At 61.9% G+C, this 17,609-nt stretch overlaps 1 protein-coding gene across 3 annotated transcripts in view; it reads right to left on the bottom strand.

Annotated features, from left to right (window-relative positions):
- Positions 1–17,609, bottom strand: part of LOC102189594 (LIM/homeobox protein Lhx3) — a 35,044-nt gene that overhangs the window by 5,532 nt on the left and 11,903 nt on the right. The window contains exons 6-12 of one of the 3 annotated variants that reach the window (XM_018056084.1): positions 16,856–17,001; positions 15,491–15,625; positions 15,123–15,252; positions 12,875–12,997; positions 11,821–11,971; positions 8,529–8,717; positions 6,638–6,844 (exon numbers count right to left, since the gene is read on the bottom strand). In XM_018056084.1, the coding sequence (XP_017911573.1) occupies positions 6,638–6,844; positions 8,529–8,717; positions 11,821–11,971; positions 12,875–12,997; positions 15,123–15,252; positions 15,491–15,625; positions 16,856–17,001 (1,081 nt within the window). Of the gene's footprint in view, positions 1–971; positions 1,181–3,045; positions 3,134–6,637; positions 6,845–8,528; positions 8,718–11,820; positions 11,972–12,874; positions 12,998–15,122; positions 15,253–15,490; positions 15,626–16,855; positions 17,002–17,609 lie in introns of those variants that run through there. The other 2 variants (XM_018056085.1, XM_018056086.1) reach the window with 2 other exon arrangements.

Consider the following 17,609-nt stretch of genomic DNA (forward strand, 5'->3'; position numbering starts at 1 on the left):
CGAGCAAAATCCTCTCCCGCCGCGCCCCTCGCGCTCTCGCGAAGCCCTGGCGACCCGGGCCTTACGCTGCATGGCGACTCCAGCCTTGGCGGGGGTCTCCTACCCTCGGCGCTGGCGGGCCCAGCACAGCCTTGCGCTTGCCTGCCGGCCCGATCCCCTCCGGCTCTCTTGAGACGTTTCACGCAGAGCCCGCGCCCCTCCCTTCCTGTCTCTCCGCCCTCCCACCCCTTCCTCCCAGCTCCCGTGGCCACCCCTCCCAGGAACCGTCGGAAAATAAATAAATAAAGAAGCAGGAGACGGAGGAGACCCCCACAGCCTGGATGTAACCCCTTTCCCACCTGCTTCCACCCCGCCACTGCCCACCCTTCCAGGGCCAGCTCCATCCCATCCTGTGGGTCCCGCCTGCTTGGAAGCTCGTGGAGGACCATCCCAGTTCACGGGGAAGCCAAGGCGCTGGGGGTTTTCCTGCAAGAGGACCAGCCCTGCCAATGGAGCAGGTGCATGTGAGTGCAGACACCAGGACTCTAGCTAAGGGAGTTCAGCCACCGGGGTCCAGCTCCATGCTGGCCCTTGTGTCTGACTTCGCCCGGAAAGTGTGGCGCGTCTGGGTGCAGGCAGCCTTCACGGAGATTCTCCTATCCCAACGACACTGGGACACACGTTTGCTCTCTGCACACTCTCCCTAAAGGAAGAGTATTTTCCAAACCAGTCCTGGGACCCAGAGGGCCCCCAGCCTGGGCGGCACCAGCGCCGCGACGAAACGCCCGACGACACAGCTCCAGGGGCCCAGAGGCGAGCCCGCTGCTGGGATGCTCAGGTAGGGACGCGCCGTGCTGGGGCCCTCGCACCCATTCCCGCCCGCGCACCCTGGCTCCCGCCGCCTCCGTGGCCAGGCTGGGAAGGGAGCGAGGGCCGTTGAGTCTCCACGGGGTCCGCCCTCCCGGGCGCAGCCGCTCGGCCGGGGCACCCACCTCGGCGCAGGTCTTCTCTCCGCGCCAGCAGCGCCAGCAGCAGGTCGCCGCCCGCCGACTCCCGGCCCGGGACCAGCTCCCCGCGCGCCTCCATGGGTCCCGCCGCCCGCCGCAGAGCCTCTCCGGTCCTGAACTTTCCGGGGGCTCGGCGAGACCACGGCCTCAATGGCCCGGGGCCGGCGTCTGCACGACTCCCGGCGCTGCTGGGCGCTGCGCCCGCGGGCCGCCCAGGGGCCCGGAGCCTCCGGCCGCGCGGAGGCGGAGCGGCGGGGGGGCGGGGCCGCGGGCGGGGCGGGGCCGGGGTCTCGGAGACGCGCCGCTGGCGTCCGCGGACTCTGCGCGCCTTTGCCGGGAGAACTGCGGTGCGGGGAAACCGCCCCGAGTGCCCGGCCCAGGGATTAGGACGGGCAGGGGAGGAGCCGTGTCAGCGCTGCCCGAGAGCGCTTGACCAGGCCCCGAAGCTTCCTGCCCCGGCGCCGGCTCAGGGCTGAGGCCTGGGTTCCGACGCGAAAGCCCGAGGGTAGCCTGCCGGTCAGGGAGGGAGCTGGATCCTACCGCCGCTGAGGCTCGGGGCCGAGAGGTTCCGAGCTGGGAGGCTTGGTCACAGTGCCTGGTGGCACGTGCGAGACCCAAGACCCAGAGAGGGTGAGTGTGGCGCCCACTGGCTCACAGGGAAGCCGCCAGGAGCGGACCCGACCTCAGACCTTCCTGCTCTGAGCAGCTTCTGGGACCCAATCCTGGGCTCTGCAGCCCAGGATTGGGAGCGGGGAAGCAAGGGGGAGTCTCCGGAGGGAACCCAGTGTCCTCGGCTCGGACTCCACGATGCAGCCAAGACTCCAGGTCAGGAGGGACGGAGCTGGGAATGCTGGGATCCACTCTTTTCCTTCCACACCCTCTAGTACGAGAGGAAGCCCCGGCTCCCTTTTCCCCATATTCTGCCCTCCTCCCCCAGTCCAAATAGGTGAGCTTGCAGGAACCCACCACCCTAGCACGTAAAGACACACCTACCCCGGAGGGTGCCCGTCACAGTCCAGGCCAACCCCCTGCGTCACCCACAGTCAGCCCACAGCACTGTGGGTCCTGGCAGTTCAGAGCATGGCAGGAGCAGGGGGGCCTCCAGAAAGTGCTGGGGGACTAGGGGTTGGTACCATCCTTCAGGAGGTTCCACCTGGGAGCCCTCAGTGATGCCCCATAGTCACCCTGCCTCTGCTTGGCCTCCGGTGGCCTGGTCTGTACACTTAACTTGCAGGCCAGTGTGGAAGGACCTGGGTAGGAGAAACACAGTCCCCTCTGAGCTCTGAGCAGACCCCACATCTCAGTTTGAGCAAAAGCCCCATGCAGGCAAAGTTAAGGTGCCCCTTCACTTTGTGCTCCGTTTGTTCCCCAGGACAAGACAAGGGCGTCCAGGCCAGGGAGCTGAGCGGGTGTTGGGTGCATAGGGGTGTCGGCCGTTGAGTGTCAGCTGCTGTGGAAGCCTGCCTGAGAGGGGCCATGTGTGGTCTGACTGGGGAAGGGGCGGGCGGGCCTATGCACTCGGCATCTGGCCGACTGGCCAACAATGCCTCCATTATTTCCCAACGTCCTTGTGACCGAATGGCCCTTGGGGAGTGCAGTTCGGGCAGGAGACCCGACCCAGGGCTCTCGGCACTGTGCAGTTGGGCCGGCTAGGAGGGGCAGGACTGGGCTGTGTGGGAGCTGAGAAGCGTGGGGTCACCGGATTTTCTTGGCAGCCCTTTCTCTGCCCCATCACCTCACCACCAGACATGCCTGCGAGGTCCCTTCTGTCCTCCAGGCGCTCTGTGAAAAGCTGCGGGCCCTTCAGCGTGGGTCCAGGCTTCCCAGGCCATCACAGGGGGGCTCCAGGCCTTCCACTCACTCAGGGGTCTGCCAGCTTTGCCCAGGTTCCCATCTCAGGACCCACCAGAGGCCTCCCAGACTCTTTCCGCCCTGCCCTTAGTGTGCTGCACGCCTTCCTTGCCTCGTCCCTCTGCTCGCCTCTGCCCATCCGTGCTGCTTCCCCTCTGGGTCTTCCTGCCCAGTCTGGAGACTGCAGGAGGCCATGCGGGGCTCTTACCCCTGGTCCCGCCGAAGGTGCAGAGGCCGGTGGTTGCGGGGGCCGGGGGCCGATCTCGGTCGCCCTCGAGATCCGTTTCCAGGAGCATCGAGGCCTCGGGGCCAGACCGGACCCAAGCGGCCCGGGCAGCGCTCTTTCTTCTTCCTCTGCGAGCCCCGGGAAGGCTGGGCCCTCCCCGTGTCCCGTTGCGCGGAGCTTGGTCAGACAAGTAAGCCGCCGGGCCGGGCGCTGTCCGCGGTGCTGAAGGAGGCGCGGCCACCCACCTCCCCCGACTGCGCCTGCCGCCCTCGGCTTCTCCTGTCCGCCCTCCCCCACATCCCTGCGCCTGCCGCCCCACCTTCCCAGGTCCCCGGGCCCTCCGCCCGCCCCACCCCCCGCCCGTCCCTGGGAAGCAGCCTTGGGCAGCTCCGCCCTGAGCTCCAGTCCTGCCCTGAGGCCGAGGATTCGCCCCAAGCGGGTGCTCCACCTTATAGTTCCTGCTCTTTCCCGCTTGCGGCCTCCGGGAAGCATCGTCCAGGCGGCCGGCCCTCAGAGCTCCATCGGCCTCCAGTCCAGGCTCGTGCTGAGGCTCTGGTCCCAGGTACTGCCCTGTTCAACGGTTGCTTCTGGCCTGAGGAACTTTCTGCACTCACGACCTCCCCAGCATGCAATGCCCCTAGGTCTCAGGCCGCAGCCACCTCCCACCCCCCTCCCGCCCCCCGCCCCGGAGCAGCCTGAGGAAGGGCGCCCCCAATAGAAACTACTCAGAAGGACCCAAGGGCAGAGAGCGCCGACACCCCAGTGACAAGGGTTACCAGATGGTACACTTACATTGGCACCAGCACCACACACACCCGGGCTGGGGTGCAGCCGACACACATCCACTGGTCACTCAGTGCCCTGTCCGATTGGCACACCAGGGGGCTGCCCGTACCCTCGGGGCAAGGTGGATGGATGGAGGCGCTGTCTGCGGTGCTGAAGGAGGCGCGGCCGCCCACCTTCCCCGACTGAGCCTGCTGCCCAACTGGAAAGGTGAATTCACAGAAACTTTACTCCCCCAAGCTACACTGACCACTGGAGACCTCTCCACCACAAAACAAGGTATGGGGAGGCGGTAGAAAGAATCAAAATAGTTTAGCATCGGGGGCAGTAAGCAGGTGCAGGGGCAAAGCTGAGGGGAGGGGGCAACCGCGCTGCTGGGCACTCTGGTCTGGGGGTCCTCAGGTTCCCTGAAGCTGGCGCCCGCGGTACCTGTGAGCAGTATTCCCAGGCATCTCAGTTGCCATCCCCTCCTTCTTCCCCTTCGCGAGAGGAGGGCTGTGGTCCCGCACTCCCTCGGTCTAGCTTGGCCCTGAGAAGATCAACTAACTATTGGGGACTTCCTGTCTTTCACCTTCTGCCTGTCCCTGGGCTGTCTTCCAAAGAGTCTCTGATTCAATACTGGACATTGTGAAATTTCAGAGGTCCAGTCCATACACCCTTGCCAGACACCTCATCACTGGTAGAGCAAGTTTTACTTCAAAACAATTACAATTTTTTCAAATATCGGATTTATTTTTAAAATGTGCACATTAGAGTTTACTTAAATACAAAATGTTTATTTTTCTTGCAGGTAAGAAATTTCAGTGACATTTCCATGTCAATTAGCTTCTTTTTAATCAAAATCCTTCCATTGAAAATAAATATACATTTAAATTACCGAACTATCATATTTATTAGTCTCAATACTTACAACTTTAGAAAATGGAACTTAACCCTTGCCTTAAGGGAGCGTCCAGCTCCGAGCAGCAACGGGACACACTGCCGCAGCCACCCTGGCCTGCCGCCCCTCAGCCTGCAATATTGTCAGGAACCCTGAACGCCAACGTCGCCCTTCACTGGGTTCTGTCAAGTACACAAGACCGTCCACTCACAGCATCATCCCAGTTCCCGCTGTCGAAAAAACGTACTTAGGGGAGAAAACGGCATCTGGCGCAAACCAAAGGCAGTTTAATTAATGGTTCTGAGTATATTCCTTTGGGCTGTGTGTACACTGGCCCAGTTTTCAAGTTGAAAAGAAACAACAGGTGTCTTCAGTAACCCAGGCACGCAGCTCAGCCATGAAGACAAGCCCGTGGCTTTTGAAACACAAAGGCTTCTAGGCATTAAAAAGTGTCAAACAGAAGAAAGCTCTCGGCAGAGAAGTGGAGCGTTCCCTGCCCGGAGGCCTCCAGGTCACACCTCCCACTGGAGGGGACCACGAAGCTGAAGGCAGTTGCCTGAGGAGTCGGCCACCCCTCCTCCCCAGACTGTCGGGCTGCCGGGGTGCTCACTGAACACAGTGACCGGCGCGCGGGACGGGCGTGGTGGGAGACACCGCGACACCCACCAAGGTCACACACTCACACTCACAGCAGACGCTCCCTGCCGTGGTTGTTCCTGTTTCGTTTACATTTCAGAGGCAAATTTACTGCTGAGCTTTTTGGGTTTTACAAATAATGTGTTAAAACCATTCAATATTAGACAATTAAATCATCAAAGCCTGGGAGCCTGTGGTGAAACAGCTCCAGGAAAATGAAGCTTGGCTGAGACCACAGCCTGCCCCGCTACGGGCCACCATCTCCCTCCCACTGAGTGCGGGGCTCTCCCAGGGACTTGTATGTGCTGGGGGATGACCACATAGGATGAGGGTGCCTCTGGACACCCTACAGAGCACCCTCTGCCACGGTGGGGCTTAGCGCTCCAGGTCTGTGCGGTGGACAGACTAGGACCCCCTTACAGCCTCATGTCACCAGGCTGACAAACAAAGAGCGCCTCTGAAGGGCCCGCCTCCCCTCCACACCCCCGACACTCTCGGAGCTTCCCTTCCCTGGTCCTGAGCTGCCTCGGGGCCCCAGAGACCACCAGCAGCTGAGAGGCACAAACGTAGGGAATCGCTGAGAGCCCGGCTTCACGGAGCCGCAGAGGGCGGCAGGCGGCAGGCCCCGGCGGCAGGGGGAAGGGTGTGGGTTTTCTCCCGACTCCCAGAGCGAGGCCCTGCAGTCAAGGAGCTTGAGGTGAAAGCGGGCGGAAAGTCTTGTTCCTGGGGCTTGGCCACCCACTTCTGTTTTGAGACCCAGAATAATGAAAACAGAGTCTTTTTGCTCTAGGATCTGTAGGGGACACATCTGGGCCACACAGGCGGGGAGCGGAAGGACCCCTCGAGGGGCCGCCAGGTCCAGAGTGTGGATGACGTCCCTGATCTGAAGAGCAAAGTGGCAGCTCCGCTGGAGGCAGCTCTGCAGTCTAGCCATGTCCTACACGGACGGATGGTGGTGCTTGACTTTCCACCGCTTGGAGCGCACGCGGAAGAAGAAGTACATGACCATGAGGAAGAGGGATGAGGCCACATAGAGCACCACGCAGAGGCTCATGTCCAGGCTGGAGAAGCCCATCCCCAGGAAGGCCGCGGCCGCCTCGGCACCCCGGCGGCCCTCGCCCCCTGCCCGGCTCCCGAGCGGCAGGTCCAGGCCCGGCTGCGACCTCTCGGACAGGCGAGGCCGGGGGGGCAGCAGGCTGGGCGGACGCAAGCTCTCGGCTCCGTGGTCTGCGGGGGGCTGCTCTGGGGGAGCCTGGCTGCCCTCATGCTTCTCGCCCGGGGCCGGGGCGCCTTCGCTGGGGTCCCCCAGGTCCGCGGAGTATGTGTCCACGAGGTTGTCCCTGCCGTAGTGCTGCTTCAGGAAGAGCAGCACCTGGCCCTCGTTCCAGGTCCCCAGGCCCTTGATTTCCTCGTGGCAGGCTGGGCAGAGGTCTGGGCTAGGCCACGGCACCTTTGGGAACTTGGGGTCCTCACTTGGATGCCCTGGAGGAGGAGGAGGGCCGCGGTGAAGAGACCTTCCAGCCACCTGCCCCGCACCCCGGGGGCCTCCCCGCCGCCCACCACCCTGTCCCTCCCACCCCGCCCTGCACAGCCGCTGGCTTCCCTGAACCACTCACCACACAGGAAGTGTCCCCATGTGGGCACCTTCACTCCCCTGGCTAGACCCTGTCCCAAACACCAGAAGTGGCTGGGCGAGTCCCTGGCTCAGCGCCCTTGACCTTGGCCCGTGCCAAGGTGTGGTCCTCCCTTCCCGAAGGTGCCAAATGGGTACAAAGACCTCCAAGAGGACCCTCTCCTACACCTTCCCTCCGGCTCCCTCGCTCCGCACACGCGTGGGCAGAGCGCGGCCGGGGCCGTCAGCTGTTGTTTGGGGGTGAGACCTAGAAGCAGAGCCGTGTAGCCCCCACACGCACAGCTGCACTTCTGAGCGGCCGGTTCCCTTCCACTCGCAATGCAGTGACGGCCGCGGACCCCGGTGCTCCCACAGGCCCGGGGGACAGCAAGTGTGGCCCCAGGGGCTCCTAGGACTCCCTGACCTGACCGGGCACGCCTTGCCACCCTGAAGTCCTGCTGGAAGCACACGTCAAGGAGCCACTTCGTTAGAGGGGCGCTCGGGGCAGGCTGCGCTGGGCAGGGGCCACAGGGCATGTGGCCTCACGGCCCTGGTGCTCCCCTTTGGGGTCTGGAAACACACAGCCTGAGATGGAGAGGAGCTGCTAGGGCGCGTCCCACAGAACCACACAGACCTCAACCCAGAGGCAGGACCGAGGGGCCAGGGGACACACGGAGGCACAGGAGCGGCCCCATCTCAGGCCCCCTTCCCGCAGCCTGGCTGGGGTCTCGCCGGCTGCTCCAGGGCTGAGGGCTGCCACGATGGGGTCACCACGAGGCCCCTGTGAGGGCGGGGCTGGGGGTGGGCAGCAGCTGGGGCAGGAGGGCCCTGACGCCCTGGACATGGAGCCGTCAGAACCAGGGCTGCGGCGGACGGGCCTCCACCTGCAGCCGCGGGCAAGGCATGACTCCCATGTGACTGGACCCGCAGCCCTCAGCACAATGTCCAGAAAAACCAATTTTCTTTAGTGCTTTAGTTGTAATATGTTTTTATAATACAGTGGATTAAATAAAAACCAACAGTTTGGTGGCATTTTCTATTCATCTCTATTAAGACTTATTTCTGGGTGGATTATGTTTAAGCCTAATTTTAATCTGCCAGTGATTTGGAACAGTTTGAGTTACTTAACTCTGAGAACACACATGCGCCCCAGTTTTTCTTCCAACGAGGCCACTCCGAGGGGTCTGGTCTAAGGTCTGAGGGCAGCTAGGGTGGCATTGGAATGCCTTGTGGACAGTGAGCTGTGCTCCAAGTCTTCCACCGAACCGCTGTGCTTACTCGGGGGCCTAGCGGGCTCCCCCTGGGCAAGGGCGCGTCCACAGCCACACAGCTGGGAGCCCTGCAGCACGTGAGCGTCTGGGAAGCCAGGACGGGAGCTGCAGATGGCTGTGGCCTGCCAGCCACCGGCAAGGTCACTAGGAAACTGGTCCACACAGACGGCCCAGCCATGGGCCCCATGGGTAGGCAGCCCTGCGCGCAGGGTGGCGCTCAGGCACGCCCCCGCCGCCCACTCAGGCCCCACGCAGGCTCGGCCACCCAGTGGCTTGTGCTCACCTGCCAAGCGGCTGTTGACCAGGTTATGCTTCTTCCAAAGCCAGAGAATCGCTTGGTCCGGGGTTTTCACAGAATCTATTGATTCTTTAGCCATTTCCTCAAAATGCTCGCCACATTCCTTACACCCGAAGAAGACATGGACGTACCTCCTGACGGTCTGCAGCACAGCCTGCGGGTCGTCTTCGAGACCTGTGGAGGGACCAAGGCACCTGACGGTGGCCACCAGCACTGCAGGGTCTGCGGGGCCGTCGGAGAAGCCGGGACGAGCGAGTGCCTGATGCGGGCCACGGGCCAGCCCCCAGGGAGAAATCGGCTCCTTCCCAGGTGCCCATGGCCACCAGATGCTGGCTGCTCACCCCCTTGACACTGCACCAAACGTGTGCACCCCTTGGGCAGGCGGCTGCCTGTGTCCAGCTGCTGGACCTGCTCCAAGGCCCATGCTGGTCCCCAGGGAACGAGCCAGAGGCCTGGAGCGGCTAGGTCCACCAGGACCCCCAGCCCCAAGACCAGCCCAGAGGCCAGCGTCTACGTCCCATGTGCCATCTCTCCTGCCCTACAAGCAGCCCCAAAGGCTGGGCCGGGCCGTGGTGGCTACTCCTTCGAAATCTCCGTTTGTTTTGCTTTGAAATCCTTGCTACAAGCAAGCGTGGATATGGCCTCAGGAAGTGCCTCCAGGCGTGACTCCAGCCCCGGTCTTTGTGGCCAGTCTTTCCCGGATGGGTCAGCAGCAGTGGGGCTCCAGGCGGCAGGCCTCCAGGCAGCGGGCCGGTGTAGACCTGCCCTCTTTCAGACAGCCTGAGCCTCTCGGTGTGAGGAAACCCTCTTATCTACCTGCCACACAGACGGTGTCCACCAGTGTGCCAACAGACCCTAATGGGACACGGTGCCCGCGTAAAGGCCCTGGGGATGGGGGACACCCCATCTGAAGAAAGCAACCCCCCAACATCAGGATGCCGCAGGCACTGAGATGAACGGACGAGCCCTGAGGACCCCCCAGGGGGCAGCCACAGGGAGGGACCAGAATCCTGTCCAGACAGCTAATGCGGGGGATTGAGTGTGCGCACAAGAGGCCCGTGAGATTAGACAGATCAGAGGCCGGCATTAGAAGAAAGGCAGCAGAACAGCCGGGGGCAGCCAGTGGCGGGGGAGGCGCGGCCGCGAGGCCGAATCCGCCTCGCCAGCAGGCCTTCAAGAGCCCTCTCTCCCCACGGCCGGCAGGGGCTGGGGAGCCAGCCTGCCGGGAGAGGCCCCGGGGACATCGGCGTGGCGGATCCTGCACGTCCCTCAGAGAAGGTCCCAAGCAGCACATGGCCACCGCCTGGCGCCATGTTCCCATGGGCAGCGGGGGCGCCCAGCGCAGGGCTACCTGCGTGGGCTGAGGACTCACTGTTGCCGGGCTGCGCTTCCAGCCACGGGCCCTGGGCCGACATCTGCCGCGCCTGGCGGGTAATCCTCCCCCCTTCGTCCCCGCCGAACCTCTGCACACTCGGGCCGCCCTAATCTTTAAAGTGGACAAGAACCATAAACCCTACCTGGGGCGGATTAGAGGCGCGGCAGGCTTTTTAGTCGATGGGGTTTAAGCGTGCAATAAGGAGAGGAAAAACCTTCCAAGACATAATCCGGGTCTCAGTCTGACCCAATTCTTTCAGCGTGAGACAGACTCCTCGGATACCGCTTCCATTTACACCGACCGAGGGGACGGACGCCCGAAGTCTCGGGCTGTGCGCCTGCGCCCTGGCCGCCCGTAGGCCGTGGGTGTTGGCCCCACGGTGTCTGCAGAGCATCCTGGCTGCTGGCCTCCCTCTTGGTCACCACCTCCGTATCCTCTGCGGAGCGTTCCCTGTTAGCACGAGGTCCGGGCAGTGGAGGCTCCAGGGCCCCGGCCGGCGCCCGCCTGCAGTGCTAAGCCTCTGAGCTCACCTGCTGTTTGGAGCCCCAGCTTCCCCCTGAACGCACCCAACACGTTCTTCTGTGTGATTCTCAAGAGAAGCCGTGGTTTAAAGCACCTCCCCAACACCAGCCCTGGGGAGTAGACATCCAACGACCCCTGGGCCAGGAGGGGTAGGGATGCCTTAAGAGCCCGTGGGCCCCCTTGCTGTGCCCTGACAGGCGGGCCATGTTCCCCCATCCCCCCAGCCTGGGCCGGAGGAGACGTGACGTGTCTGAGCCACAGGCTGTGGTAGAAGTGACACCCAGGCCCAGAAGCCCCTCCTCAGCCCCCGGGGGAGCTGCACTGCCTGAGGGCCCAGCTTCCGAGCCTAGAGCACTCAGCTCCCACCCGCTCAGCGAGCCCACAGGTGAGCCTGTCCCAAGAGCTGAGCCCCAGAACCTGGAGCAAAAACCTTGTACTGGTCTCAAGCCATAGCATTTGGGGTCTGTCTGTTACACAGCAAAAGGTAACTCTAAAATAATTTTACCATTTTATTGGAAAGAATATCGAACCGTGTGGGTCCAAAGACTCCACTCTGACTCAATACAGATGTCAGTGAACCTACTGATTAAAGAACAAAACCACAAGATAAGCAGATATCCCCAAGGCTGCCAGGGCCCTAGGTCAACTGTGGCACACACACCACACGGTCCAGAGAGGATCCAGAAATCCAGCAGGGTTTTAACGATCTGAAGGACACAGCGTGGCCCCACTTCCTGCCGCCCTGTGTGTCACCCCCGCCCCTTGTGGGCCTGGGAGTTTCCTTCTAATGAACCGACATGGCAGAAGTGATGGACAGGCCAATAAGGGCTCCCGGACAGCCACTGCCCATGGGCAGGCTGCATGGCGAGGGACAGCCACCACCCACACAAGGCATGAGCGTGGGGAGGGCATCCAGCCCTCCATCGTCCCCGCCAGGCCTGGCTGGTACTCTGCCCTCAGGCTCAGGGGGACCTGAGGCCGAAGACCCTGGCCAGGGAGTGCCTGCCCAGAGACGCTGTGGCGCATGGAGTGTGCACTGCTTCAGGCGACTGGTTATAAATAAGACACCACGTACCTCCCCTAACGGGTCTCACACTCCTTAAGGTGAAAAAAACAGAGGCGCTGACACCGAGAGGCATTCCTGGCCAGCGCCCTCCCAGCCCTGAGATGCACGGCCCGTGGGTCAGCCAGGCCCTGGCCTCCAGGGCAGAGGGATGGGCCACATGTGGGTGCTTCCCGCGTTGGGGCAGGGGCTGAGCAGGGCTCCTGAAAAGACACACGCCTCCACCCTCGGCACAGACCCGGGCACCCAAGGGCCCGTCGCCCTCTGCAGGCAGCACAGCGCCCATGCAGGTGGCCCGGTGCAGGGGGGCTGCTCACCTGTGCCATCCAGGGCCTTCGGGTGGGTCCCAGCTCCAACAGTCAGAGTGTGGAACAGTTTCCAGAGAGAACATGAGTAACCCCTCAGCTCCGGTCGGCTTCCTTGACATCCAACCCACTTTATATGATTAGTGAGAAATATCCCAGAAATCTGGGCAGAGAGGGGTATGGAGAGAAGGACAGATACTGAATTGTTAAAATTAACAATAGCTGGTGACCCTCCTGTCTCAACTGCGTGGTTTCACAGGGAGTATCTGTTTGAAAACTTTATCAACTACTAATACGGTTAAATCCAGGAACAAACGAGAGAAAAAAGTCTCTATTTTACTAACAGAGTTCTCAGAACACGGAGCTGTGGCCCATCCTTTGGGAGAAGGGAAGTGTCCACCTGGGCCATGAACCAGCAGGAGGAAGTGTGCAGGACGCCCGCCACTGCTTCAGGTTAGAATTAGTTGTAATGAGATTTACAGAAGACTGATAATAATAATAAAGGAATTCAATCGTCAGACGATTCTCAGCCAGGACAAACAGGATCTTCACTTAACGGGCAGAGAGCTGATGGGCCTGAGCCTGTAACAGCCCAGAAGTGCGGGCTGCAAACGGCCCCTCAGGCCCTGCAGGCGACACAAAGGCCTGGCCCCAGGGCCGTGGTCCTGCTCTCAGCCACCTTCTGGTCACTCAGCTTGGGGCCCGTGGAGGGGAGGCCAGGCCAGACACTGGCACCTGTCAGGCAGCCAGACCAGACCCCAGGGAGCCCACACCCTGGGCCTGTGGCTGCAGAGGCCAGGCAGCTCAACCAGGGTGTCCATGATGGACACGTTGTCTTTATTTACTCCTTTTTCAGATGTGAGATCTAGGTGAGTTTACCAAAAATTAAAAAAGAAACCCTAGTGCTACCTCCCTGCAGAAACCCCTCATCGTCACAGCCAGCTGACCCAGACCCTGTCCTAGGGAGCGACGGGAGGTCGTCATGGAAACCAGGACGGCAGACCAGGGACAGGGGGCCGGCGAGGGGCCCCCGGGCAGACCTCCCTCTGCAAAGGGGCCACCTCACCCGCATCTTGTTGTTGACCAGGTCAAGCACGGCATCGTAGGGGATCCTGTCCAGTGGAAGGCTGGCCAGCCACTCCTGCAGCATCTCCAGCAGCTTCTTGACCGGCGGTCGTCCAGGGAACAACTGGGCAGGAAGGACCACGCTCAGGGACTGTTCAGGGAGCACCCTCCATGGCAGGCACGGCCTCCCGGGGGCTGAGACCAGGCCTGCCCTGACCCGACCCATCCGGCTGCCCGAGAACCGGGTGGGAGATCTCTCCAGAACACAGACAAGGCGGCCTGGGGGGCTGCACCTTCCCTTTCCTCCAGCCCACTGCTGCCCTCACGCCCGACAACAGGCCCACGGCCACCCAGGGGCCTCATTCGTCACACTGCCAAGGGCTCCGGGGGCCTCTCCGAAGTCACTGTCCACTCACTCAGTCCGCGTGCCTCAGGGTAACTTACACCCATCCACTGCTCTCCTCACTCCACGCCACCACCAGCCATCCCCCCGCCCCCCACTGGCTCTGCCTGCGGACTGAAGAGGTGTGCACACTCGAGGCTCCCGTGCAAACAAGTGCCACCCGCTGCTCAGCTGCACATGGACACTCAGGCCATGCTGGCGGCACCAGGGAAGCCTCGAGCAAGGAGCCCACGGCTGTCCTGTGAGGACCTTCGCTTAGATGCTGCCAATTACACGTGCAAATTAAGGGCTGACGCTGCCCGAACGACAGCGCTGAGACCAAACGGCCGAGCAAACACGACACGTCTTCAAGTCCGCGAAGTCTGGGTTTTTCCTCCATCAGTTATAGAGCATCACTATCAACTGACCAGCACTTTAAGTAAACTTCAGGAAAGTTGTTAAGAATAAGCTGTGCTGATCTTATAGGCCGTGCGTGCCTTCCAGCCTGACACCAGAAAAGATGAGGCCAAAGAACTCGTGTGCAGAGTGAGACCCCATCTTGATGCGCTAACAGCTGGGCAGCCAGGGGGCATTTTCCCAAAGGAACGAGAATGGTGCGAGAGCTCTGACCTCTGAGGTCGTGGTCGGGGGAGCACCGTCTCGACAGTTTCCATTTATTCATTTGCGACACACCGTGCAGCTTCCTATTCCCTAAGTTCTAGCTCTCTGATTTTCTGAACGATCTGACTAAGTAAACTCTGACCAGCCGAAGTATTGACGATGAGCTACTGTGTCAGCAGGGTTTCCCAGGTGGCGCTACTGGTCAAGAGCCCACCTGCCGATGCAGGCGGCGTAAGAGACTCGGGTTTGATCCCTGGGTGGGGAAGATCCCCTGGAGGAGGAAATGGCGACCCGCTCCAGTATCTTGCCTGGAGAACCCCATGGGCACCGGGGCCTGGCGGGCCGCGGTCCAGGGGCTCCCAGAGCCGGACGCGGCTCAGTGCACGGCCATGCGCGTTATCAGGGCTGCACACTTGGCAGCGGGAATCATTTCAAAGTCAGTCTCCTCGTCTCTCAGGCAATAACAACCAAAAACTCAGATCTTGTCAGACCACGTCAGAGGCTAGAGAGAGTGGCCTCTGGAAGCAGATTCCTTCCGAGGCAGCGCAGGATCAAAGGCGACCAACAGGTGGGCACAGCCCAAGGGCCTGGGCTCTCTCTGAGGTCGGAGAGCAGAGGGCCACAGCAGGGCTGCCGGGCCAGCGCGACAGGGTGCAGATCCACCCCAGGGGGCAGGGACCCCCGACTGCCTGAAACTCTGCCCACAGAACGCGGGCCCGGACTCTTAGCTCGGGAGCTCAGAGTTCTCAGCAGGAAATGGATGCCGCCCGACAGCTCCTCACCTCCAGACCTGAGCAAGCACAAAGCCATCCCTTGCCCCACCTACTACTAATGGTGGGCACGCCAACCTGGCCCACCCCCAGGGCCCACCCAACGCGCCGGCCACAGGCGTCTCCTCCCTGTAAGCCCGCCACCCTCCATCTCCACCGACCCCCAGATACACAGGCCTCCCGCCCACGCCCTGCTCCCCAGGTGCTCCCTTCTCATCCTGTTGTCTGCCACCCACTCACAACTGGCCTGGCTTGTGCCCCCTTTAGACGGCACCGAGCCCTTTAGACGGCACCGAACCCCGCTCCCGCACAATCCCCTCCTCTCTGCTCCACACGCCCCCACCCGGCGCTGTCTCCAGCACCCTACACGGGGACTCCACCTGAGCAGGGATTTCTGTCCCTGCCACATACGTCCCCAGGCAGGCCTGGCTCCCCGCGGCCAGGGGGGCCCCGCCCCAGGTCAGACGCCCATGCACCTTGGCCAGGACAGTGACGAAGTCCTTGAGAGTCTTCAGCTCGGCGCCGGCCAAGGACCTGTGTGCAGCAAGCTCCACTCTCAGGAGGTGGTGCAGCCCCGACTCCAGGTCAGCCGTGTACAGCTTTGACCTGGGAGCGAACACTGCCAGGTCAGGGGACCCACCTCTCTCTCTAGAAACCCCCTGTTCCTGAGCCTGACCCCACCTAGAGGAATGCCCCCAGGACAACCCACCAGCAGACAACGGGGAGAATCCCCAAGAGGCCAGCAGGTGGGTAGTTGGGCTTCTGAATGAGCCACCCAGAGGAGCCCTGGGCCCGGACCCCCACCCACAGCCGCTCCCGCAGCTTCCTAGGGAAGAACACTCACCTGTCAAAGTCCCTCCAGACCACGGCTTCCGAGCTCTCCTCTCTGCTGGGTCTCCCAGGCAGGGAACTTGGTTTCTTCCTCACTCCCGGCAGTGACCTCAGGTAAGAGGAGAAAAAGGACCGGAGAGGCTTCCCACTACAAGAAGGGGGCAGGTGTGGGCTCAAGCAGGCTCCAGGGTCTGGCCCATTGGGAGGCATCTCAGCAAGAGTGTCAGAGCAGCCCCCCACCCCCCAAGTGAAGTGGTCTGCTCAGACCAGTCATTCTCTGAGCATTTACTGCAGGTATTTGAGGCAGGGGGGCGGGCAGAATGGTGACAAAGCCTGGGCCTCGAGGAGCTGGCCCCCACCCTGAGAACATAAGACAAATCCAGAAACAGCATGACCTACAGGTGTAAAAAGTACTAGGATTCATTTCTGTTTGGTGGGGAGGTTAAGATGGCCCGGACAGTTGGTGTGAGCACCTGCCAGGATCAGTTTTGTCCAAACTTGTGGTTTTTGACCTCAGACCCTCTGCCTGCAGGCTGCCAGCTCCACTCGGGGCATCTGGGGTCCGGCAGTGAGGGGCTCCCAAGAACTGTGGTGCAGGCCCTCTGCTGTGGGTGGGGGCAGGAGTGGGGTCACTGGAGGACTCCACCCTCCCGAGGTGGCTCAGGGGTCACCTAAAAGGTCCAGAGCCTGTTTTCATTCCCAAAGAGAAGGTGCAGCAACTATCACTAAAAACATCGTCTTTTCATGCTGAGGTTACAGAGACACTTTCGATGTAAAACGAGCGTTTTCCCTTGAAACGAGATGGCAGTGTATTCAGGGGTGTATTCTGGGGAGGTCTGCTGAGCTGGGTGGCCAGCTCTGCGAGCCCAGGGGCTCAAGCACAACCCCAGATACCTCCTTGCTTACCCTGAATTCCATTGTTTTTTAGAAAATATCAGACAGCCAAGGAGCCACACATGCCTGAGGCTCCCGGGTAGCGTGCCCTCGGTGTCCCAGTAAACTTCTCGGCGGGGGAGGCCCTGTCCACATGTGGTGACTCACCAAGAGCTCCATGGATGCAGGTGGGGCTGGCCCTGGCCACTGGCTGTGGCGGGGGCCCGGCAGGCAGCTCAGGTTCCAGGAGGCACCGTTCTCTCACCCGTGATGCCCTCCCAGCCTCGACTCAACTTGCCTCCTTTCCAGCCGAGCTTGTCTCATGATGCACGGGCCCCACTGCAGAGGCCAGCGGCATCCTGCTCCTTCTGTGGGTCTCACAAGGTGAGCGCCACGTGTGCGGCCAGAGCTGGTCCCCCCGCTTTCTATTCTGGAGACCAGGTGGTGAGTCCCCCCAGACCAGCGAGTGCCCACGCGGTGCGGGAGGGCAGCAGACGCTACTTACACAGAGACTGGTCCGTGCGACCCGTTCGGGTAGATCAGGTAGCAGGAGGGAAGGGAGGGCACGCCGAGCTTCTGCACGAAGGCTGTGTCGGAACCCAGCGCCCGCCTCACCTCGATGCTCTCGTAGGGAATCAAGTCCAAGATCACCTGGGTGACGAGATGACACGTCATCTTCTTGGTGGGTGGCAGGGTCCGCAGGAAACACCGCGCGGATGAGCGTGCTTTCTTACAGAAACTAACAACAGCCTCTCAGCGCAGCTCCTCCCTAAGGCCGACCACCACTGACACCCCTGTTGTGTGGCATGTTCAGGCCCCCGGGGCTGCAAGGGCAGGAACAGCAGCAGCTGTGCAGACCCTCAGAGGGGTCGGAGCTGTGCTCCCCACATCCCCTCCGAAGCCTACTTCGTCAGACGGGGCCGGCCATCCCCAGGTGAGTGGGGGCCACGCCGCAGCCTCCCCTCTACCCACAGGGCTTGCTTTGGGAGGCTGACAGCACCCCTTCCCGGTCAGCCAGCTGAAGGGCACTGGATTTGGCATAAAGTTGGGAGTCCAGAATACAGCAGAGAGAGTCTGGACCATAGCGCCTACGAGACAGAGGACACCCTCAGGGACGCTGTGTGTCCTGGGGACCACGTCCGCCGTAAGCCCACCTGGCCGCCCAGGGGAGGCGGCAGCACGCAGGAGCTGCTTCGGTCTCCCCTGGGAGGCAGCCCCCCACCCTGTCCCAACCGTCTTCTCTGTAAACGAGTCTTCTC

This window comes from Capra hircus, chromosome 11 (assembly GCF_001704415.2).
Source record: "Capra hircus breed San Clemente chromosome 11, ASM170441v1, whole genome shotgun sequence".
Lineage (NCBI taxonomy): Eukaryota > Metazoa > Chordata > Mammalia > Artiodactyla > Bovidae > Capra > Capra hircus.